Source organism: Camellia sinensis, chromosome 4, assembly GCF_055761805.1.
Source record: "Camellia sinensis isolate YWXY chromosome 4, ASM5576180v1, whole genome shotgun sequence".
Taxonomy (NCBI): Eukaryota; Viridiplantae; Streptophyta; class Magnoliopsida; order Ericales; family Theaceae; genus Camellia; species Camellia sinensis.
In genome coordinates, this window is record NC_138964.1 from 192,251,772 (window position 1) to 192,277,065 (window position 25,294).

The window sequence follows — 25,294 nt, forward strand, 5'->3', positions numbered from 1 at the left end:
GCTATTAATAAGAAAATACAATATTCTCCAACAATATAGTCAATCTAAGTTCTATAATAATAGATAAGTAGAAAATCATATGACTAAGCATAAAACTGCAGCAACATGGACTTCAGCAACATCTATCTAATGCACAAAATTAGCACCTGCGATCGGCAAGCAATCATCTGAAATTCTCTCCCGATAGAAAGTGAGAACACAAGCTTAATTGATTTTTGAGCTCCAATCAAAATCTTCTTTACTGACAATCCTGCCATATAAATCTCACTGATTGTAATGCTCATAATTAACCAATGACCAGAGGTGGCTGCCACCCCACTTGGAGGAAAACCCAATTTCTGACCGAGATGAATATTTGATCTTTCTGTGTCAATTGCTGAAGGGGAATCCTCCGCTACATGCGAAATCTTAGCCACAGAAGTAGAACCTTCAACTGCATCACTCACACTTCCTGAAGGTAAAACTTTCTGAAGGAAAGCTAACTGTAAAGAAAATGCACAATGGGGAAGAGATACTTCATACAGGCAACTCAGAGAATGCAGCAGATTCGTACATTGAAACTGATCAGAGGTTTTCCAAATCTCACTCTGCTCCCCGAAAATAACAGACCTAATTTCACAGATATCAGCAACAACTTCCACTTTCCCTTCTTCACAAGAAAACTCCAAAGATGTTTGTTGAACAGAAAGCAAAATTCCATAGTCTGGCAGACCATGCATGGCCAACTTTTTGCTACTTACAGTGTCAAAGGTTGTGACTTGATTCTCCATATTATAGCTTTTCCTGGAGTTCTGGATGACTATATCTATTGACCTGAGCTCAAACATGCCATTAACAACAAAAAGAGCTTTCGTCAAGATCAAGGATGTCCCTTTTGTCGTTGTCAGCAGTGGAGCCTCTTTCTCAGAATCAGCACATGTCATCTCTTGCCTCATTAACTCTTGAAAGCTTACAACACCATGTGAATCAAAACCAGAAATAGTACATGACACTGCAGAAAATAAGCTAACAAGCACCTGCAAAAAAGGAAACTCTTCAATCATTCAAAGAGAACAAATAATTATTAAATTTAGTGTGAAAACAAAACAAGACAAAACAAAAAAAGAAGCATCCATTCACTGATATCATAAAGATATGAAAGGATTAGGTGGTGTAAGATGAAAAACTCTTCAAGCTTGACACACCTCCAAAAAGTGCAGCTCAACTGGCGTAAGAATCATAATCCTGACCCAATTGCACAAACATATGGCAAGGGAATGTGTTGCAAGACTATCATTCCACTTGAGTTTCATAACTTCACTTCAGATAGAGTATACTTCAGTGATTAAGATCTTTGTTGAGTTATCTATCAAACTGTTAGTGGAGGAATTAAAAATCAGTATCATTGTTTGGTATTATGTAAGTGAAAGTCGCTGTTAGACGATTGTGTACATTTGTTGTTGTAAAGTCTGGTAGGATAATTGGAGTTAAGCTAAGAAGTGTCTTACCCTGTCTCAGTACTTCGTTTAATTCTGACAGAATTTCTTGATATATGTTAGAAATCAAAGTAATAAAGTTTTTTTTCCCCTGAAAGGTCCAAAGTTGTTTTAATAGTAGAGTAGTTTTCTTTTTTTTCTTTTTTTTCCCCCTTTTATACAACAGATAGGTGTTTCATGAGAAGTGAGCTACATCAGTTCTTACTGTCATTCAAAAGTTCAGAAATCTTTTGTTCCATTACTGACCAATGTAAGGGACCAATAAATGTCAACTAGTGAATGAAAGAACACTATAAAGTTAGTAACCTCAAATTACTGAATTAAGAGATAGATAACACAATATCTATAAGTTATGAAACTGAGAGACATTTCATATGAGCAAAATGTATGCAAGTGGGAAAAGGTTATTGACAAGCTTGAGCACTGATAAAAGTTTGTGCACTATCACCAGTTTTAGCCTCCCACCAAAAGTAGTTGAAGCCTGACAACTGTTCTTATCTTAGTTCACAGTACTCAACTAGAATTCATCAATATTGACAAGAGCAAAGTTTTAGTTGGGAGTAGCCATCTATCCACAAACACTATGTAGTATCAGGATTTCAGTCTTATGTACGAAGGCTGTCCATAATGTAGTGTATATTGTAGCTGAGATGGCAGAATGCTAAAATGAGGTTTGAGATGCAACCAAGGATGACTATGTAACCATGCGAAAAGTGATCCTGGTCATAAACTATAACACATTAAATTACCAAAGCAAACAAAACAGATCCCCTATAGATCAGCACCCAAAAGCAACAGTCCTACATTCTATAGAACTAAAGAAAAATGATTTTACATCACACTGCTTTAGTGACCAGTGAGAAATGCAAAACAAGCACCAAAGTTATCAAAAATCAAAAATTTATGTAGGCCATTCTTCTACAATGACGTTAAATGCCTGACACTATTCACCTAACAAGCACAGACACTTTTAAGAAAGTGGCATAATTGTGTCATGTTTGTGTCCAATATGTGTCAGACATCAACTCTCATTGGACACTTCCAACACACATATCCATCACTTAGACACACAAAAAACTAACTATAATTTTGAACAAAATAGCATAGAATAAAATGATAAAAGAAATAAATGTAGATTTATAGGAATTAATATTAGGTTATATTTTTTTATTATCTTTGCATTATATATTCATACATATAACATAATATATAACTATATATTTTTCATTTTTCTCCTACATGTTGTGTTCTACATTTTTTGAAAATTACCATATCTACATGTCCGTGTCGTGTTTGTGTATGTGTCGTGTCACATGTCCATATATGCTTCTTAGTTTGTACTAGAGTTTTAAAAGGCTTTCTTGAGGCTCGCCTCACCTTGAGGCTAAGGTAAAACGCATCAACGATTTGATTTTTAGGCATTACTCCCCAAAGGTTTGCGCATCATAGTTTGAGACATGCACCTTAGGTGCGCTTTGTATTCTTTTTGCGCATAAACATGTAAGGAGTATGCACATGCAGAGGACGCCTTTTTTTTTTTTTGAGCATCAACAAAATTTTATTAAAACAGAAAAAAGAAAGGGGACAAGAAGTCCTCATACAAAGAAAGAGAAAGAGCAAAACAAAATCGCAAAGGTTGCCTTGGGCTTTTGTTAAACCTAGTCTATTGAATTGTTTAAACATAAAAAAATAAAAAGAATTCATTTTTGCAACTATATTCTACAAGAAAAATTAAGTAAATGATCGATCAAGAAAAAACATAGTTAATGGTCTCGTGAGAAGCTCAATCACTGAATTTAAGAATATCAATTTCACTTTCAGTGAAGGAAAACTTCCTTCTATGCAATAAAATGTTCAGCACATCAAAGCGAAAAGTATTTACACCTTTATATTTAATTTTGTTTTTATTTTTTTTACTATTTTAAAATATTTAATTTATTCACTAAATATTAAAATTTGAAATTTGAAATGCTTACGCCTCAATGCCTTGAGGCTTAAGCCTCGCCTCATGAGGGGTAAAATGCCTCGAGGTACGCATTCGCCTTTAAAAACTTGATTTGTACCAATTAATACCTCTTTTAAATTTTAAGAATTAGAGTGGTATTGCATTTTTTTTATTATCATTGAATGAATACCCATATATATGACATATAATAAATAAACTATACATTCTACGCATGTCCCCACGTTTCGTGTCCTGCAATTTTTTAAAATTTCCTAGAACGTGGATCGTTCCTGTACATGGAACAGGAATGGGGATACGATAGACCACATGCTCTAAATTGTGCCTAGGTGCCAATCAAAAAAATATATTTTGTGGTACGATAGGGGTAGACTTGTGTAGTTTACACTATAAGAATTTAAGGTACTTCTAGTCTAGAGAATTTTTTTTAACAAATAGACATCCAATAAAATGTATGATTTTTTTCAAATTACTCATATGGCTAGACATTCTATAAGCAATATGACCTATTTTTTATGTTTGTCATATTAAAATTTCACTCAGCTTACTCCTAAGGAAACCTTAAGGAAATATATTGGAAAAAAATTTTGTCCTCTTTTTATTCGTTGCATCGCCTTGATGCTTTTCTAATAAAGTTTGCTTATTTATCAAAAAATATACATATATATATATTGGGGGAAAAAAATTGGGATCACTTTGGATCGCCATATTTACCATTATAGAAAGAAAGTGTATCATGTTTCGGAACGTGTGTTCCGAAACATAATTTGCAAAGGTACCAGAAGTTCCGAAACATAATTTGCAAAGATATCAACGTTTTCTGGTAACACTATGTCAACGTGTCCACATCTGTGTCACACATCTATATCCTTGTCCATGCTTCTTAGCTTTTCATTGATTTTAGATCAAGAGAAGTCAAATTCAATTTTAAATTTGAAACCTTATAAAAATATAGTTCTTGTTCTAATTCTAACCTCCCACAAATTAGTAATTCCACTTACGTTGTGTTTGGTTGGAGGATTTGAGGAGGGATTTGAAAAGAAAAAGAAAAAAATTAGGTGAAATGTGAATAAAATATACATACATTTCACCTAATTTCACACGCATTTTCCCTTTCCCTTTCCAAATTCCTCCCCAAATCTCCCAACCAAACACAACATTAAGAGAGCTACAACTTCACCATTCACTGGAGGGGGTCACTAATCATAAATTTTCAATCTGGCAATTTATGTAGGTGTGTCAGATCCAATAGCATTCACCTATGTTTCAATTAGTAAAGATATTATTATTAAGGCACCAAAAGGGGGTGAAACGAAAAAAAAAAAAAAAAAATCTATACTAGACTATCCATTGTATCTAGAAAACCAATAAAAAAAAGTTCTCTCAATAGATGGACTAATCCTGCCCTAAAACCAACCACGCAAGAGACTTCACAAATTACTTTTTTGAGCTTTATACAGGATCTTCTGTACTTTCAAAGGTTTTCTACTTCTCTTCCTACAAAGGCACCAGAAAGGGGAAGAGGGCCAAAACAATCCAACATGACTAAACCTCCAAAGACATCCTACAAATAATGAGAAAAAGCTCCACAGTTTCTGCCACCCCCTTGCACACAACATCAATTGGATTCGTTGGAGCACACAGTACCTTCAAGTTAGTAGAATACGTTTTCCAATAAAAACTAACATACTGTGAGCAACTATTTTCTCTGATTTTAGCTATTTAAATATATTGAACAAAAATGCATAGAATTCAATAAATTCAGCCACAGTATATGATACCCAAAGTAGAAACAGGGTTTAATGGTTTAAGATTTTGTCAGCAACTAGATATAACCAAGTATATATTGAGATGGGGTCAAAACTGTAAAAGGCATTATAAATAGCGTTGAGAAAGATATTCTCATTCATGGCAAAAGGCCACCAGGCATCCACAAAATGCTCAAAGAAGCAGAGTGAAAATAATACAAAAGAAAGAATTAAACACTGAATGCTGAAATTGAACAGCGACAAAAACAACAGAATCACCTTTAGCAAAACAAACAAGTCACCCAAACATAATAAGACAGTGAGTCCTCTTGCCATCCCATGCAAAGCTGCTGAGAATGCAACAATTGCTGTGCTGAATGAATGAACATCCTCCCTGCCATAGATATGAATAATTCCATAAATTGTGCACCACTAACAAAGGGTTCAAAAATCACAAACAACAGTCTTCATTCTAACAATAAAAAAGTTGAAAAACCGGCCTGCACTTCACTGAGATGATCTTCAAGCTAAACAATAAGTGAAAGCAACATTAAGTATGAAAGTTGAAAGGACAATGATTCACCCTTTTGTTGCCTTGCTACATCAAGAAGGCATATTGTTTGCATGCTTAGCAAGACTTAGGAATTGGGTTTTTTTTTTTTTTTGAGCATCAACAAAATTTCATTAAAAAAAGAAAATAGAAAGAGGACAAGAAGTCCTCATACAAAGAAAGAGAAAGAGAAAGAGTAAAACAAAAGCACAAAACTCCTAGCCTTAGGGATGGCAAACAGCAGCCCAATCCCTAGACATCAAGAGCAAAGGGACTCCTTTAAAAGGAGGGGATACAAATGCCCAAAATGAAGCCAAAAATTCTGCCCTATCCCCCAAAGCCTCTACACTTGCTTCCTTGCCATCAAAGATTCTAACATTTCTCTCCAACCATATAGCCCAAAAAATAGCAAAAACAATGCTTGTCCACATTGTTTTGGCTCTCTTGGTTCTCCCAAACCCTTTAAACCTAATAAGAAGCAGTTGAACGATGTCCCGCGGAGCAATCCACTGTTCATCACATAAGCCGAAAAGACGCTCCCATAATACACAAGCCACCGAGCAATGAAGGAGTAGATGATCTGCTACCTCCAAGTTTCTCTTGCACATCACACACCATTGAGGACAAAGAGAGTGATTAAGCCTTCTCCTTTGAAAAACATCATTAATTGTGACACCCTTTTGAGCCAAAGACCACATAAAAAACTTCACTTTATGAGGGACAACCGTTTTTCAAATTTTCTTATGAGAAGAAAACAAGAGAACAGAGGGATTATCAATGAGCTTATCAAAAAAGGATTTACATGAAAAGACCCTTGAGGAAACAAGATTCCACACCCTGATATCACAAGATGAAGAAAGAGAGACCCCCTCGAGCACAACCAACAAAGATGCCAACTCCACCGCCTCCCTATCATTCAAGTTTCTAATAAGATCAAAATTCCAAGAGATGAGTGCCATAGAAGAGCATGCCACCGACACTATTGAAACATTTCGAGAACGAACCAACCGGTAAAGAAGAGGAAAATATCTATCAAACGAGATATCCCCTAACCAAACATCCTCCCAAAAACGGATGGTCACCCCATTCCCCACTCTCAATGAAAAAAAGTTAGACACAAGTGGATATAAGCGAGAAATGGATTTCTACAGTGAATGACAATTACCTCTATTAACCACATTAGAATATCTACCGTTGGCTTGAACTTCATACTTGCTTTTAACAAATGAACACCATAGCAATTCCCTTTCTATAGAAAATCTCCACAACCACTTGCCCAAGAGAGCAATATTCCTAGCAACGATGTTCCCGATAGCCAAGCCCCCTTTTTCCCTAAGAAGAGAAACCGTCTCCCACGTACTAGGAATTAGGTCATCAAACACCATGTCTCACTTTTGTAAATATGATGGTCCTACATCTGCACAAGAATTTTGGGGCAAACTACTAATAGGTCTTAATAATTGGACTTAATTCCCATCAAATCCTATTGAAAATAAGTCCTAATAAAATCATCGCTAAAAATAATTTTTGTGATGATTTTTTGCAAATGTCATTAAAAATTGACAATTAGTGACTTTTTTTGTCACGATTTTTATAAATTGTCACTAAAACTTACAATAAGTGACGTTTTTCTGTGACGTATTTTTCAAACTGTCGCTAAAAGTTGAAATTAGTGCTTTCTGTGACGATTTTTTTAAAATGTCGCTAAAACTTATAATTAGTGACAATTTTCAAACTGTCGCTGAAAATTAACAATTAGTAACGTTTTTTAATAGTATTTAATGAAAAATGTCATTAATTCTCACAGGATCTATTGCATGATAAGTCCATCTATTAGGACCTACAAGTAAGTCCCTCTGAATTTTGTTACATGAATACACATAGGAGGTAAAATAAAATGGTAAAATAATTCTTATGACAAATAGCATTTCCTAGTTTCTTTTGTTTATGACTTGAAAATTTTAAATTAATTTATTAATTTATCAGAAATAGATGATGGATATTGTGGGGCCGAATATTGAGAGTCGTAGTGATTCCGGATAGTCGAATCTGGGAGTCGGGATTCAAAGCATTCGGCGATCGGCTCGAAAACTCAAATCCAACCCTACTCGGCCAAATAGCCGATTAAGCAAGGGGCGAGTGAAGATCGGTCAAATATAAAATATGCCGAATAGGAGGTTGGAAATGGATCTAATCCCGAGGCCCAAAGAGGAAATGATATAAATAGAGAAGACATCAGCCAGAAAGAGGTATGTAAAAAAAGAGTGGTGCTTAACTTAGGATACAAGCAATATTGAGTGTGAAACTGACTTGCCCGTCGGAGTGCTAATTCCGGCACCCCCGACCGGAGTGTTCATTCTTTTTCAGGTGACTAGAAGAGGATCAAGAGCGTCTCCCAAGATCAGAAGAGTATTTCCAAAACCACTTCTCCACAACTGGCGCCGTCTGTGGGAATACTCAAGCACATCCATGGCGGGCGTGACAAAGGACCCTCCAATAGTCACTGATGATACCACGCAAAGATACGACCTCACTCTAACAAACATGCATGGCCCAGAGATCATCCTTGTCAGACGCGCTTTGCACTGCGCCTCACCTTCAACTCCGGAGCATAAGGCAACGCAAGCGATCGTGGAAAAAGCAAAGCAAAACGAACAGAGATTGGCGAACATGATCCCTGAAAATGAACGTCTCCGTCAAGATTTGGCCTCGGAGGTGGAAAAGTCCAAACGAGCTGTACACCAAGCCCCGGAACAACTTGTGAAGGCAAATGGTCGACGATCTCGAGCCCAACGACACGACGCTGATAGCAACTCCAACTTATTATCCCCGATCCCCAAGAAAAAAGGACGATCTGAAGTTTCCAGTTTCTCCGAAGAGAGTCCGCATGTAAGGTGGGCCCCCTCATTTTTCAAATGGCCGTCAAAAATGGTGGGACCTCCCGACACGAGAAAGGATAGGTTGTGTGCATATCGCAAACACCACGGTCGTGACTTTGACAGTAGCTATACTTTGAAAGATCACCTTGTGGAGTCGTTCCAAGATAGTCAGCCCCAGCAACACGTCCAAAAAAGCACAACCAAAACAAATGTACTTCGGCAGGATTCACCTCCGCTTGGTGTCGTTCATATGATATACAGCTTGCCAACGCCCCCCAGCCGTGCATACAATTCAATTACACCCAGCATCCCAGAAGCAACTCACGCCTGCAAAACAACCACGTGAAGTTCCGAGTATCAGCTTCGACGATTCCGATCTTATCGGCATAACAGTCCCCCACACTGATCCACTGGTCATTGAACTACGCGTAAACCGATTTTCCATCAAGCGCGTTCTCATAGACCAGGGAAGTACTTCGGAGGTTATGTATTACAAGACCTTCATCAAACTTGGCTTCAACGAATCAGACCTGTTTCCAGGTCCTTATCCACTATTCGGCTTCAACGCAAATCCGGAGTATCCGTTGGGGAAAATCATACTACCCGTCCGAGCAGGCTCCCGAACAGTGGATGTGGAATTCCTAGTCGTCAAGCTTCCTTCGCCGTACAATCTCATCATGGGGCGAACTTGGTTGCATACTATGCGGGCCGTCCCAAGCACCTATCATTAGCTTCTATGCTTCCCGACGAAACACGGCATTGAGCAGATCTGTGGTTCCCAGCAACCCGCACAAGCATGTTATCTCCTCTCCGGAAAGACGCCAAAGGAGTTACACGTCAATTCCATTGAGGTGCCGGATCGAGATAGCCTCGACGATGTCAGGCGGCTCCCAAATGAGAAAGCCACAGAAGATCTAGACCGAGATGGGTTTGACGGCAATCTAGAGAGGTTCTTCATGGTTGGCGCCTCCCTAAGTCAAGCCGACAGACAGCAGCTAGTGTCCTTCCTGCTCGACAATCTTGATGTATTTGTGTGGACCCCATATGAAATGCCGGGCGTAGACCCATCTGTTTCAGAGCACCGTTTGAATGTTGACCCTAAGTGCAAACCGGTCGTGCAGAAAAGTCGGCGATCAGCCGCAGAGCACACTGCCGCCGTCGTTGAAAAAGTTGACCGGCTGCTTGATGCAGGGGCAATCAGGGAAGTGACCTACCCCACATGGCTCTCTAATACTGTGGTTGTGAAGAAGAAGAGTGGGTCCTGGCGAGTCTACGTTGATTTCATAGCCCTAAACAAAGCCTACCCCAAAAACTGTTTTCCTTTCCCAAGGATAGACCAACTGGTAGATGCAACAGCATGTCATCAGTGCATGAATTTCCTCGATGCCTATAGAGACTACCATCAAATTACCATGCATCCGGAGGACCAGGACAAAACTGCATTCCTCACCCCAAGAGGAACCTATTGCTACAAGGTTATGCCTTTTGGGCTGAAGAATGCAGGGGCAACCTATCCGAGACTGGTCACCAGCATGTTCAAAAAGCAACTCGGCCGCACAATGGAAGTGTACATTGACAATATGATGGTCAAGTCCAAGGTAAAGCAGAATCATATAGCCGATCTTGAAGAAACATTCGGCATCTTACGCGAATATGGAATGAAGCTTAATGCTTCCAAATGTGCTTTTGGAATCGGCTATGGCAAATTCTTGGGATATATTGTCAACCACTGAGGAATCGAAGCTAACCCAAGGCAAATCACAGCAATCCTGGAGCTTAGCTCCCCTCGATCAGTGAAAGAGGTTCAAAAGTTAATGGGGATGGCCGCCGCGCTCAACAGGTTCATCAACCAGTCCACAGATCGCTGCCGACAATTTTTTCACACACTATGGCAGGGCAAGGCTTGGCTTTTCAATGGTCCGCCGAATACAAAGCTGCTTTCAACGGCCTTAAGACTTACCTCCGCTCAGTACCACTCTTGGCAACCCCCTCTCTCGGTGACCCGCTCATTTTGTATCTGGCAGTTTCCAACCAGGCTGTCAGCGCCGTACTGATAAAGGAAGAGCTAGGAGAGCAACGGCCAGTGTATTACGTGAGCAAGGCAATGGTTGATGCCGAAACACGCTACCTTCCGCTGGAAAAGCTCATCCTAGCCCTAGTCATGGCGGCAAGGAAGCTGATGCATTACTTCCAAGGGCATAACATTGGGGTGCTAACAGACTATCCCCTCCAGTCAGTACTACGCAATGCGGAAGCTTCCGGACGTGTATCAAAGTGGGCTCTGGAACTTGGCCAGTACGATATTCAGTTTCTACCCAAAACCTCAATCAAAGGGCAGGTGTTTGCCGACTTTGTCGCCGAATTTACTGGGGGCCTGGCCGATTTCAAGACTGATGGAATTCGACCGAAGCCGAACTGAAGGATTTATGTTAGGGATATTTGGCAATTGTATTGCGATGGATCGTCCAATCAGCGAGGCAGTGGAGCCGGAGTTGTGATCATGTCTCCTGACAGCGCAATAATCGAGCAGGCCGTCAAGCTCGGCTTCGAAGCATCAAATAACGAAGCCGAATACGAAGCCCTTGTAGTCGGTTTGCAAAACGCGCACGTTCTTGGTGCTCGGTGCTTGCTTGTGTTTTGTGATTCAAAACTGGTGATCAATCAGCTAATGGGGGAATACGCGGCAAGGAACGACCGCATAGCGGCCTACATGAAAACGGCTAATTCCTTGTTGGCAAAATTTGACCATCATGAGCTGAACCAGATAACACGTGATCAGAACACCCATGCAGATGCCTTGGCTTGCCTAGCCTCCACCATCAACTCAGAGATTAAACGGACCATCAAAGTAGGTTTCATCCCGGAGCCAAGCATTGGCCCTTCGGAGGAAGTCCAGATCAACGTTATAGAATCTGCCCCGAGTTGGATGGATCCCATTGCTGCATTCCTGTCTTCCGAGCAACTCCCAGAATACAAGAAAGAAGCGCACAAGCTGCAAAACAAAGCCATGCGATACTACTTGGATCCGCAAGGAAGGCTCTACAAAAAATCCCTCTCTGGTCCATATTTGGAATGCGTGCACCCGGACAAAGTCGAGGAGCTCCTGACTGAGATACACGAAGGCAATTGTGGTGCCCATTCTGGCAGGCGCTCTTTAGCCCATCGAGCTATAACGCAGGGGTATTATTGGCCGACAATGAGAGCGAACACCGAATGTTATGCGAAAACGTGTGAACAGTGTCAGAAGTTCTCCCCATTAACCCATTTGCCTGCAGAAGAGTTGAACTCCATCACCAGTCCCTGGCCGTTCGCCCAGTGGGGGCTCGATATCGTAGAACCACTGTCGAGGGCCCTAGGGAACAAGCGATACTTGATCGTCGCAACAGATTACTTCACAAAATGGGTCGAAGCGGAGGCATTAACACACATTCGAGATGTTGATGTTAAGCGCTTTGTGTGAAGGAACATCATAACACGATTCGGCATTCCAAGAGCCCTTATCTCAGACAACGGCACCCAGTTTGATTGTGGTGTTTACCGAGAACTGTGCGACAAGTATGGTATCCGGCCGTATTTTTCCACGCCGGCTTATCCCCAAAGTAATGGTCAAGCCGAAGCCTCGAACAAATCCATCTTGGACGGCATCAAGAAGAGACTGGAGAAAGCCAAAGGCAAATGGGTCGAGGAATTGCCGAGTGTATTGTGGGCTCATCGGATAACGCCAAGGAGATCAACTAGAGAAACGCCGTTTGCCTTATGCATTGGAAACCAGGCGATCTTACCCCTGGAGATCGACCACCCGACCCTCAAGTCGCAAGTTTTTGATACAGGCCGAAACGACATGATGCTGGCTTTGGATTTGATTCTAATCGAGGAACGAAGAGACCATGCCCTTGCGTCCATGGCACGGTACCAGCAACAACTGGCAAAGTCGTATAATCAACGAGTTCAGCTCCGCCGCTACACACCGGGAGAATTGGTCCTCAAAAAGGTGCTGCCAGCTGATAGAAAGTCGGCTGATGGAAAACTTGGTCCAAACTGGGATGGCCCCTATCAAATAGATTCTATCGCAGGAGCAGGGGCATATCGGCTGAAAGATATGTCAGGAAGGAGCCTTCTACGGCCTTGGAACTCGACGCATTTGCGAAAGTTTTATCATTAAACCCGACCTGTGGGGAATGATTTCAGTTTTAAAACGATTCGCCATGTACAAACTCCACTTTTGTAATACGAGGATTCTTGTTGAAAAGTGTTCCGATATAAAGCCTCCGGATTTGGAGCCCCTTCAGCGCATGACGTTGTTGGGCCGATAAAGCCTCCGGATTCAGAGCGCCCTTCGTGGATATCACGATTGGCCAATCAGTCTCCGGATTCAGAGCCCCCTCGGCGCATGACGTCGCTGGGCCAATAAAGCCTCCAGATTCAGAGCACCCTTCGTGGATATCACGATTGGCCAATCAAAGTCTCCGGATTCGGAGCCCCTTCGGCGCATGACGTCGCTGGGCCGATAAAGCCTCCGGATTCGGAGTGCCCTTCGTGGATATCACGATTGGCCAATCAGTCTCTGGATTCGGAGCCCCTTCGGCGCATGACGTCGCTAGGCCGATAAGGCCTCCGGATTCGGAGCGCCCTTCGTGGATATCACGATTGGCCAATCAAAGTCTCCGGATTCGGAGCCCCTTCGGCGCATGACGTCGCTGGGCCGATAAAGCCTCTAGATTCGAAACGCCCTTCGTGGATATCACGATTGGCCAATCAGTCTCTGAATTCGGAGCCCCTTCGGCACATGACGTCGCTGGGCTGATAAAGCCTCTGGATTCGGAACGCCCTTCGTGAATATCACGATTGGCCAATCAAAGTCTCCGGATTCGGAGCCCCTTCGGCGTATGACGTCGCTAGGCTGATAAAGCCTTCGGATTCGGAGCACCCTTCATGGATATCACGATTAGCCAATCAGTCTCCGGATTCGGAACCCCTTCGGCGCATGACGTCGCTAGGCCGATAAAGTCTCCGGATTCGGAGCGCCCTTCGTGGATATCACGATTGGCCAATCAAAGTCTCCGGATTCGGAGCCCCTTCGGCGCATGACGTCGATGGGCCGATAAAGCTTCCAGATTCGGAGCCCCCTCGGTGCATGACGTCGTTGGGCCGATAAAGCCTCCGAGTTCGGAGCCTTATCAACACCGTCTTTGGGCAGTGTAACATGCATACTGAATAAATATTTGGTGAAGTGCTCCATGATGACAAGCCGGCAAAAAACCATTTATTCGAACAATGTTTCTCCAATAAAGCACAAAACATGCAAATATAAGTACGCCAACGCAAAAACTATAATGTTTCTCCAACAGGAATATTAAAAACGGATCATTTCATTCATTCGACAAGTAATTACATAATTTTCAACGCAATCCGCGCTTTAACATTACAATGAATATTTTTATGCGGTGTCTCCCTCATCGTCGCTCTTTTTGACTTCAAAGGCAGAAAAGGGCAAATGATTACGTCGGTACCGCGGGAACGCCGAATCGACACCCTTTGCTCGAAAGGCCTCTACGGCCCAAAGTGCCGCGATCCAACCGTGTTTAAATCCCCGATTCTCACAGCGGCAGACCTCCTCTACAAGTTTCTCTTTCGTTTTGTCGATCCCAACCTTCCGGCCGCATAAAAGCCTTGCTCATAACCCTTGGACCTCGCATTTTCTACGACAAACATGCTTGCCGTATCTCGATCGGCGATGGCATGACTCAATAGCCGTTGGGTCACCCTCTCCTCCACGATCGGGTTAGATTGCCCCGCCGCATAAAGCTCGGCAGACTTGGCCGTTCTAAGCTCCCTAAGCTCACGTTCGATTTTCTCCACCCGAGCCTCCGAACTGCAGATCCGTTGGTCCATCCTCTCTATCTCCCGCCGCGCGGCGCGCAGACGCATGCTGATTTTGTAGGCGGTGTACAGCCCCTTCACCGCCCCATGGATGCCCTCTCGAAATACGTTGAAATCCTGTCGTCCAACCATCGACTGCTGGACCTCCGATGGAAAAATCTATCGAGCAAACTCAACCGCCACCCCTGGGTCCTTGATAATGGAGTCCGCCTCCATCATCGGTTTATTCCCCACGAAAACTGCAAAACTCAACGGTCGCGGAGAGCTTCCCCGTTGTTGTTTCTCCTTTTGGGGTGATCTGCTTCGACGACTTGAAGGTTGACGTTTTTCCCGTTCTTTGGACGCCCCACTTCCCGCATGGATAGTTTCTCTGCCGCGATTCATCGCAGTATCAAGCTCAGCCAAAGTTTGACCTTCGCCTCTGCTGTTGAAGAAAACTCTATTCGACATTCGCGACAAGTTGTCTTGAATTACGTCTGAACACAAAAAGCAAAGTTACTGGCGCGAACAGCCCATTTATTTCCAATGCCCGCAACGACCCCGAGGCAATCTCATTAACACTACTCTCCAAACAATGGATACTGATTTTGGCTTTTAAAACGGCCTAGTTATCTAAACGGCAATTTTAGATGAATGCCTTGGAGTTCATGCACTGGCTGAGGCAAGGGTAGATTTATTAATCTATCCGGCCGAACACCTTGGCCTCATGCCAATTGATATGTGCCACAGCCACTTCATGCACTGATTTTGGCTTTTTGTTAGAATTTCTCATCTTTACCTTCACCTACTCCACTACATCAATCAATCAATATCAATAATACATATATTTTTTACATGGTATCAGAGCAGGTTTAGAACCTAGTATTTTCGCTTCCCCGGCGGGCGGCAACCTCACCTTAGCCGCCCGCCGGACCTCAACCTAGTCCGCTAAAATTCTCTACACATACCGTCACTCTTCTTCACCAATGTCTGCAAACAATCAGATCTCTCTGAGACATTTCATCGAACACCATGTCTGCAACAATGATGGGCAAAACACACACACACCATGCAGGGGGGACACCCTTCATTACCAAACAGAAGGCCATCTCTTCTCCAACCAATTTTTTTCTCTCTCTAGACTTCACCACCAGCCCCCCGTATGATCTGATTGTTTCTGCACAGCTGCCTTATCCAAGAAACTAAAATCTTTGGTGTGATCAATCTTGCAGCTTCCTTTGATAGCAGATTCTGTATCAGCAATCTCATACAAAAGAGTCTTATCTGCTGGAACTCTAACCCTATATTTCTTCACAGAAGCTACTAGCACCTGACAGATTCTTGTCAGAGGGCTACCTCCGGGCTTCTGGTTCCGATACAGGCGAGTACCAGAAAAGAAACTTGCTACTGCCATTGTCATGGCCACAGCTGGGATTCCACGAGGCTTACGGTGGTTCTTGATTTAGATGAGACTCTAGTGTGTGCTTATGAAACATCTAATAGACTGTATCGGCCTTCTACCATTAGCACGGAATATCGTGAGCATGTGAAGGATCTGTCTTGCCTCTCACAGGATCTCTGCCGAACAGTTATTGTTAATAACAACCCATTCAGTTTCTTATTGCCACCAGTGACTGGAATTCCATGCATCCCCTTTTCTGCAAGACAACCACATGATGATCAGCTTCTGGAGGTCCTTCTTCCACTCCCCAGACACCTCTCTCAAATCCGGGAAACACATTTTCTCTCTCACTTTACTTTTTCCACCACCCACCAAACATCATCATCGCCATGACTGGGTCTGCCCCCTGTGCTTCTTTTTCTTTTATTCTTTAACAACACTTAGTTGGTGAGCCCCTTTCACACATGTTTTCCACTAAACCACATACCCATCACATTTTTTTAATATTTCTACTTTTTCGTTTTTGTTGTTTTTTTATTTTTTTTATTCATCACCCCACCTGGGCATGTCTCATCCGGGTGCTTATTTTTCTTATCTCTATTTTTTTTATTCTCTTTGTTCCCACCATGTTTCATCCCACTAGAGTATATAAAATATATTTCTATTTTAAAAACAATTTAACATATATATATATATTGTTTTATCTATTTTTATTTTATTTTATTTTATTTTTATTATTCCACAAAAAAAAAAAAAAAAAAAAAAAAAACAAACAAACAAACAAACAAACAAAAACAAATCCACAATCCATTCACCACCTCGGTTTTCAACCCGATCACAATTTTACACTAGGATCAACCCCGATCCCCATTTTACAGCAAAAAAAAAAAAAAAAAAAAAAAAAAAAAAAAAAAAAAAAACAACAAACACACAAAACATCCACCCACACAGTGGGTTTTTTTTCTTTTCCCTTCTCTACTCTACTGCAGGTCTCTTCTTCTTACTTTTATCTTGGGTGTCCCGTGCCAGTCCGGTCTCCGTGTTTCCTTGTCCACCGAGCACGTTCACTCCCCCATACTCCTCCACTGCAGCATATGGCGGACCTCCAAAACGGAACATCACGGTGGCCTTCCGCTTCAGTTCCTTATTTTCCGCCTTTAGCACACTTATCTCTGCTCGCGCATCCTTATACATGCGTTGGAGCAGAGCCAGCTGGGAGTTTAAATGCTGCACCTCATTTGTCCTACTCTGCAGCCGGTTCGACAAATTTGTGACTCCGGGAAGACGAGGCCATTTTCTGGGCAACAAAGTGTTACAGACTATTTTCTGGGCAACAGAGTATTACAGACTATCTCTCTCCGCAAACGGAACTATCTTTCTCAGCAACACGAAGGATTTTTCAGAGGTTTCTCTCAGTTTTTTCTCTGCCTCAGCCTCTGCCTTCGTCTTGGTTAAATAGCCGAGGCTGCCACGCGCATCGCGCGCCTCTTGACGCCCGACAAACTGGCACGCCTTTTCATGGCACATCTTTTGATAAAGTGGACACACCTTTTGATGGCACGTCTTTTGATGGCACGCTTTTTAATGGCCCGCCTTTTTATGAATTGGGCACACCTTTTGAGGGTACAACTTTTTAAGGGTCCGACAAGACTCTGTAAACTGTCCCGACATTGATTCCGGTTAGCTCCTTTATGGGTCCGACAAGACTCTGTAAACTGTCCCGACATTGATTCCGGTTAGCTCCTTTATGGGTCCGACAAGACTCTGTAAACTGTCCCGACATAGATTCCGGTTAGTTTCTACAAGGGTCCGACAAGACTCTGTAAACTGTCCCGACATAGATTCCGGTTAGTTTCTACAAGGGTCCAGCAAGACTCCGTAAACTGTCCCAACAACTGTCACCACATTGTCTGCTATAACGGTCCGACATGACCCCGTAAACTGTCCTACTACATCGGTCCGACATGACCCCGTAAACTGTCTTCTACAACGGTCCGACATGACCCCATAAACTGTCTTCTACATGGTTATGACACCCCCATACAGTGTCCTCTACACCGTTATGACACCACCTTTCAATGTCTTCACCAACGGTCTGACACGACCATTCAGTGTCTCCTATCCTTTTTTATTTTTATGTATTTTCTTGTTTTGTTACTCTCTCCAAACTCAAGTTGGTTAGTTTCTCTCCTCCTTGAGTTTGTGGGGGGCTGTTAGAATTTCCCATCTTTACCTTCACCTACTCCACTACACACTCCACTTCACCTACCTCCACTTCACCACACACTCCACTTCACCTAACCCACTATCACCTCCACTACACCTACTACCACATTTTCTTCTATATATAGATTGTATAGGAATTGTAATTAATCAATCTTGTAATTACATCAATCAATCAATATCAATAATACATATATTTTTTACACTTTTAAAATGGCCTAGTTATCTAAACTACAATTTTAGATGAATGCCTTGGAGTTCATGCACTGGCTGGGGTAAGGGCAGATTTATTAATCTATTCGGCCGAACACCTTGGCCTCACGCCGATTGATATGTGCCACAGCCACTTCATGCACCGATTTTGGCTTTTAAAATGGCCTAATTATCTAAACGGCAATTTTAGACGAATGCCTTGGAGTTCATGCACTGGCTGGGGCAAGGACAGATTTATTAATCTATCCGGCCGAACACCTTGGCCTCATGCCGATTGATATGTGCCACAGCCACTCCATGCACTGATTTTGGCTTTTAAAACGGCCTAATCATCTAGTCGGCAAGTATACAAAACGTTTTTATTCACAACAGCAATCGAACAATTCCATTCATTCACAACAGCAATCGAACAATTCCATTCATTCACAACAGCAAAGTACAAAATGAATTTTCATTAAGTAAATTGGGCACAAATCGTAACCATTTTACATATGAAAATTACTAAACAAAAAGCTATAAAAAGCTGAAAATTACACGCAAATCCTAAAACAAAAACAAGAGTCGCCCAAATTAACCATCGGAGTCAAACTCCAGCGGCTCAACATCCATTTGCTCGTATGGAATTGGCGTAGCCAATGTCACATCAGCAGCAGCAAGGGCTTTGAGCCAGCCGTGTTTAAATCCCCGATTCTCAAATTTGGGGACTTCGTTTACATATTCATCATAAGCAGATTTTTTACCAGCATCGAATGCGTTGGAAACCTTCAGGTCGGCTGTTTCCTTCGCCGCCTTCATCCTTTCCAACTCAGCCTCTAATTTAGAGATCGCCTCCTGGGCCAATTTAAGCGCGTCGTCGCTAGCATCTGCCCTCCTCTCGGCGACCGACCTCAATTCTTCAGCATTACGGGCTCTCTACATCTCGACCTCAGCACGGGCGCCCTCCGTCTGCGCCCTACTCCTTTGGCCCTCAACCTCCGCTTGTAAACGGCCAATTAGCTCAACAGCTTCGTGATAGCGACGGCCCATGTCGACTATCCTCCCGACGGCCTGTAAGACAGGAAGTTAAGAACAAAATAATATCCACATAAAGAAAAAAGACAAAATCCAGATATATACCAAAAAAGCCGATTACGCGGCCAACGCAATGGCAACCAGATCAGGCTCTGCCCGAAAAGCCGCCTTGTCAGCTGGCAGTGAAATGGACGTCGCCAAGCTGAGTGCAACCGCTAGATCTCTGATCACCGAAGCGTCGGAGGAGATCGGCGTATTTTTTATCTTGGGCTGAACAACAAAGGGTACAATCACATCCGACTCCTCCAAGTGAGGTCATTTGTCAGCACGGTCTTCCTCTGAGCCGACCTCGACATCGGCAGGGCGCTTCTCCACCCTTGGCTCAGCTTCTACACTTGCCTGTGCAACAGGTTCCACCTCTATACTTCCGTCTTTTGCCGCCCCCTCCTCAATAACAGGCAAGGACTGGGACTAAGATTTGGCAACCCGAATCTCCTCCACCCTTCGCCGCGCAGCCATCATTTCCGCGTTCGCCTTCTTGGCAAGTTTAGTGAGGCTCAACCCAGCCATATCTTCTGGGTACGCGCCGGGAAGATCCTCCAGACCGTGAAAAATATTGTCAAGTGAACAGTCCTCTCGACCCGAAGTGGACGGAGGATCAGCCAAACTAAGGCCAGCTTCTTCAAATGCTAATTTCAAAGCCTCGTCAACCTCACTTTCGGATTCTTCTCATTCGTCGGCCTCAACTACTTCCGATCGCTCCGAATCTGATCCCTCGCAACCGACTTGTCTCAAATTTCTGAAATCAGTCAAGATAAGAGCAATAAGAAACTCCTTACCCTTCGGAATCAGTATATTTTCCGCCGCCGAAAAGGTCGTATAAGTCGGCTCGAAGCGGAGCAGGACGTGGGCCGCCCTCCCCTGCTTCTAAAGACTCCGTCGACCGAAATACTTGAGCGCAGTCTTGATTTCCGAAAGGACGACGTCGTCAGTCAAGGTCAAGATTTTCTTCAAATCTTTTCCTGCAAAAGCAAAACCATGAGGTCCCGAAAATGAAGTTATATAAATATAACAAATAAATAAAGGCAGATATTCAGCCACCTGGTTCTCCCCTCCGTCTAGGAATAAGATCAAGGCGCTCCTCGCCTTCGCCGAATTCCCAGTTTCCTTGGACAACGACCATAACATCATCAACTCGCTTCCCAGAGCTGGAAAGCATAGTCACTAGTTGATGGTCAGTGTCTTTGGCCCTAAGGAAATAACGCCCGTGCCGACCAGAAGACTTGGCCAAGGCGTAGCAATGCCGAATAGCGGGAATGCCAAGGTTAAGCCCAAGGCGGCGGCTTAGAGCGACAATCCCCATCACGATTCTAAAGAAGTTGACGTTGGATTGGGAAGGGATTAACCCCCAATGGCAAAGCACGGCCCTAAGGAGTGGGTGAAAAGGGAACGGATCCCACCCTCTGCGATTGATAGAAAAGGGAAGACGATCGTGGTTTCATCAACCCTCTCCATATCGAGGGTGCCGTCTGCCACAAATGACAGACGAACGTCGTCAGGAATGGAAAAATGGCATCGAAAGCCAGAAATTCGATTCGGTGAGAGGAGATCTTTTAAATGTTTCGCCATTCTCCCCAGTCAATAGGGTTATGCTAAGCCAAAAAATAAAGCAAGGAAAGAGATTCAAATTAAAGAAGGAGAGAACTTACAAGAGGCGAAGGAGATGAAGAACAGTAGGAAGTTACAGAGGTAGCTCGGAAGGCAGTCTAACGACGGGCGTCTAAATACGTGTATGCATTTGAAAAGACGTTGAAATTTTAAATCACAATAAATAGAAGTGTACGAAGAGGCGGGAAGTTGAAATGATAACCAAGAAGCATGTGCACAGACATTTGCATTGGAATGCGGTCAGCCGCCAAATTTCAGCTCTGGCTCTTCGAAGTTCTAAGCCAAACACTCTAGCCAACTGTCGTTAGTGGAGCGTTTAGGGGGCACTTGTGGGGGCCGAATATTGGGAGTCGTAATGATTCCGAATAGTCGAATCTGAGAGTCGGGATTCAAAACATTCGGCGATCGACTCGAAAACTCAAATCTAACCCTACTCGGCCAAATAGCCGATTAAGCAAGGGGCGAGTGAAGATCAGTCAAATATAAAATATGCCGAATAGGAGGTTGAAAATGGATCTAATCCCAAGGTCCAAAGAGGAAAGGATATAAATAGAGAAGACATCAGCCAGAAAGAGGTATGTAAAAAAAGAGTGGTGCTTAACTTAGGATACAAGCAATATTGAGTGTGAAACTGACTTGCCCGTCGGAGTGCTAATTCCGGCACCCCCGACCGGAGTGTTCATTCTTTTTTAGGTGACTAGAAGAGGATCAAGAGCGTCCCCCAGGATCAGAAAAGTATTTCCAAAACCACTTCTCCACAGATATGATATAGGATTTATGAAAGGGTGGCCCTATTCATACTCCCATTTTTACTAGATGCACTCTACTTTTTTATTTTTAGTACGAAAAATTATAACAAAGCCCTTCCAACTTTTATTCATTACCTTTATTGCCCCTCTTAAACTTTCATACTTCTGTCTTTTCTACTAAGAAGAACAATTCTGATATTTGTGCAAAAGTTGCATAATAAGGACAAAATATATAGTGTTTTTGGTAAAAGGAGGATTGTTAATAGTGTCACTCTTCGCGAAATTTAACTTCTTAATTGACACAACTAACAAAAATTTTTGGAGTCGCCACTACACATCCCCTTTGTACTCGGGCAATGTGGGACTTCACTTCACACACTCGCTCAAGCCCAGTGTACAAGACCCGGGACACATACCTTACCCAACAATATCATGTCAAATCACCATTTGTCCCAAAAGCTTAAACTATTAGGAAATGGGACCATCAAGCTATGACAAGGATGGCTAAAAATGTAATTCATTTGCATGGCTTCATAGTATTTGAAGCTTGATGGTAAGTTCAATAATTCCATGTCATAATTAACATGGTATTTTTTATCTTATTCCAAGAAGTGAAAAAGAATAAAATCACTAAGAAGGAATTCACAAAAGCCTTGAAGAATCATAACTTACGGATCATTTGCATCCTCAGCAAACTATATATGAATTCCAGGAAATAAATTGACCAAAAGGCTTTGGCAATAATAACTATACAACATCAGAATGTAATATTCAGACCACGTAATAGTGCCAGTTTTGATAAAGAGCAAGGTGGACAAAAGGCTTGAACCAGTAAAGCTGTCAAATAATTTAACTCACTAAAATAAGCAATGGCAAGGTCAATAAATATCATGCATTTAGCTGTACAAAAGTTTCTAGATCAAGAAGTGAAAACAAAAGGCTAAAAGCCATACCTCATGGATGACAACTTCATAGTTGTTGGATTTAGCACAATAATGTGGTACTGTTGATTTGCTGATGAGTCATCAAGGTAAGCTTTTAAACCATTAACCTTTAGGTAAGTACCGAGTGAAATTTTCCCTTGACATGTATAAATTTCATTATCAGACTTAGGAATGTTAATAATTCGAGGTTCCTTCAACCTGAGGCATTCTAGTTCTGCATCATCCAATTCTTGCCAATCACTAGACAAAACAAGGTCAGATCTCAAAGTTGGCCAAACAGCAAGTTCGATGTTGTGGACATCAAGTGCAAGGTGAAGATCTTCCTGCCTAGCAATGTGACTTTCATTTGTATACTCACCATGGAACCCCTCCTTCCTCAGTGATATTCGGATGAGAGGACCAGCAACGAATACTGCAATTTGAATATGTTTCTCTGGAAGCATGTTAAGCATTGTCTTCTCCATTTCACCAACATATGACTTGCATCTACCATCCCAACTGATCTTTGGTGGGATCTCACATGTTAGTGGAGTAGGTAAAAGAACCTTTGATCTCCCAGTGCTGTGAGTCCAGCCAAGAGCATATTGAAACTGTCTAAGAACTAAAGCAGTTGATAGTATTGATGGATAATCCAAAACAAAGTTCAATTTTCCCACCATCAAACTGCATTTCCAAAACCCAGAATTCAAATTCTTGAGGCTTTGATCCGTTACAAAACTTTTAATCTCACAAATAATCCATGGATTTTCCAAATACTGAATCCCACCTTCTTCAAATTTTGTGCAATATTTTTTCCAATTTAACCTCATCTCAGCTAAAAAATTCCATAAAAATGAGACAGATGTCCCGTCAGTTTCATTACTAGTAGCAGTTGTACTATTTTCTGGACAATAAAGCATTTGTGCAGGCTCAGCCAAAAGAATGGTCTTTGAATCATCAGCTGTCTTTTTCAAGTGTCCTTTCAGATAACTATTGTTATTCTTTGAGCCATCTTCAGTAGGAGACGAGGACGTAACCTTCAAAGGCCCACATGAAATGGAAAAACACTGTTCAAAAATGTTTTCTGTGTACATTAAGACGAACCCATCAATTGAAACACAAAATGAAAATAAATCCGAGGATGAGCTCCCAACATCTGAGATTGGATCCCCACCAACAAGAGACTGAACCTTATTCACTGGGGAGATAAAAATTGAAATTATTCCCATGCTTACACTGAAGCAACTTTGTGCACAAAAATCTTCAGAAACAACTCCAAACTGTTCATCAATCTGTGGATGATCATCAAAAAATATATGCAGAAGCAAGCTTATTAATGAGTTGAATGTTCTGCATATAACACTCCAAATAAGTTTTAGGAGTATAAGGACCCTACTGAAGAATTTGAAGCGACTGGTGACTAGCAATTTATTAGAACAATTCTTCGTCTGTTGAATACTTAATACTGCTCTGTAACGAGCTATTCGCCGTGCCCGTGCAATAGCCTCAGCAGGCAGCTTCTTTTCAATTTCAGAAACACTCCTCCATTGTTTTTTAACAGCTATTGAAAATATGTCATCCTCAGACATCTTAACAGAAGATCTTTTCATAATGTCGTCCACAGGATATCCAACTAATAAAAGTAGATTCTCATAAGCATTGACATACTGTAACCACAAACACACAATACCAACCAATTTATACAATGACCATCTACGAGTAGAAATCAGAGAACTGATTCTGCTTGCAGCTATGTTCCATAGGTGACTACCATTTCTAACAGAATTGGATTCATAGGATGAGAGTGTATAAAACACTAAAATAATAGGAAGCTCTACCGGAGAAATTGAAAAACTTAATTCTGGAACATTAAGATTGAAGTCCATAAGCTGAAGATCTTTCAATTTGAGGCGAGTGAACAGATCCAATAAAAGTATAGGACAGCTGATGTGATCTCTTCTCTTCAGCCCAATCTGAAAACCTTTCAGATCAAGACTGAAAGAGCTCTCTTTCGAAGGAGCAAAAAGTGAACTGATAAGCCCTCCCAGAAAACACCGACCCTCAGCATACAGAGATTTTGCATTAAGCTCCTTAGTCTCACACAAACATCCAAAGGAATCATTTGAGACAGGAAACTGAACTAGCAGATGAATGTCATGCATCTGCAACTGACAACGTTTAAGTATAACATTAAGGAGAGAAGCCTTCTGATTTCTTGAGGGATTGATGTCTGATAACTTTTGCATAACTTCATGCAAAGAAACACCCTGAAACCCAATAAAGACTCTGTGACTACTACTGCATTTTGTGGCCAAAAAAAAAAAAAAAAAACAAGCATGTTAAACAAGCCTAAGCATTGAAAATAAGAAACCTAGTGTTGATTGTACTCAAACATGTATAAAGGTCTCATAGTCAATATTAGTTCAGTATTGAAGAATATTTAGACTTCGATTTGCATGCATTAATGCTCCAGCTAATTGAATGGAAGTCGATTATAGGCTAGAGAGCAGTATATCTTTTCTTCTTTTTTCTAAAAAAATCCACATCCTGTTTTAACATATAAAGGCAATTACATTTTATGACACCAGTGGTGGTTGTTTCCTCCTCCAATTTTCTTCCAGCATTGAATCA

At 42.0% G+C, this 25,294-nt stretch overlaps 1 protein-coding gene across 19 annotated transcripts in view; it reads right to left on the bottom strand.

Annotated features, from left to right (window-relative positions):
* Nucleotides 1-25,294, bottom strand: part of LOC114274607 (vacuolar protein sorting-associated protein, putative (DUF1162)) — a 71,167-nt gene that overhangs the window by 42,733 nt on the left and 3,140 nt on the right. For all 19 annotated transcript variants that reach the window (XR_014328143.1, XR_014328142.1, XR_014328147.1 and 16 more), the window contains 3 exons: nt 22,694-24,930; nt 5,466-5,580; nt 147-1,016 (listed from right to left, as the gene is read on the bottom strand). Coding sequence is in view for 3 of the 19 variants with exons in the window: in XM_028216570.2 (XP_028072371.2) it covers nt 147-1,016; nt 5,466-5,580; nt 22,694-24,930 (3,222 nt within the window). In the remaining 16 variants the exon portion in view is untranslated. The remainder of the gene's footprint in view (nt 1-146; nt 1,017-5,465; nt 5,581-22,693; nt 24,931-25,294) is intronic.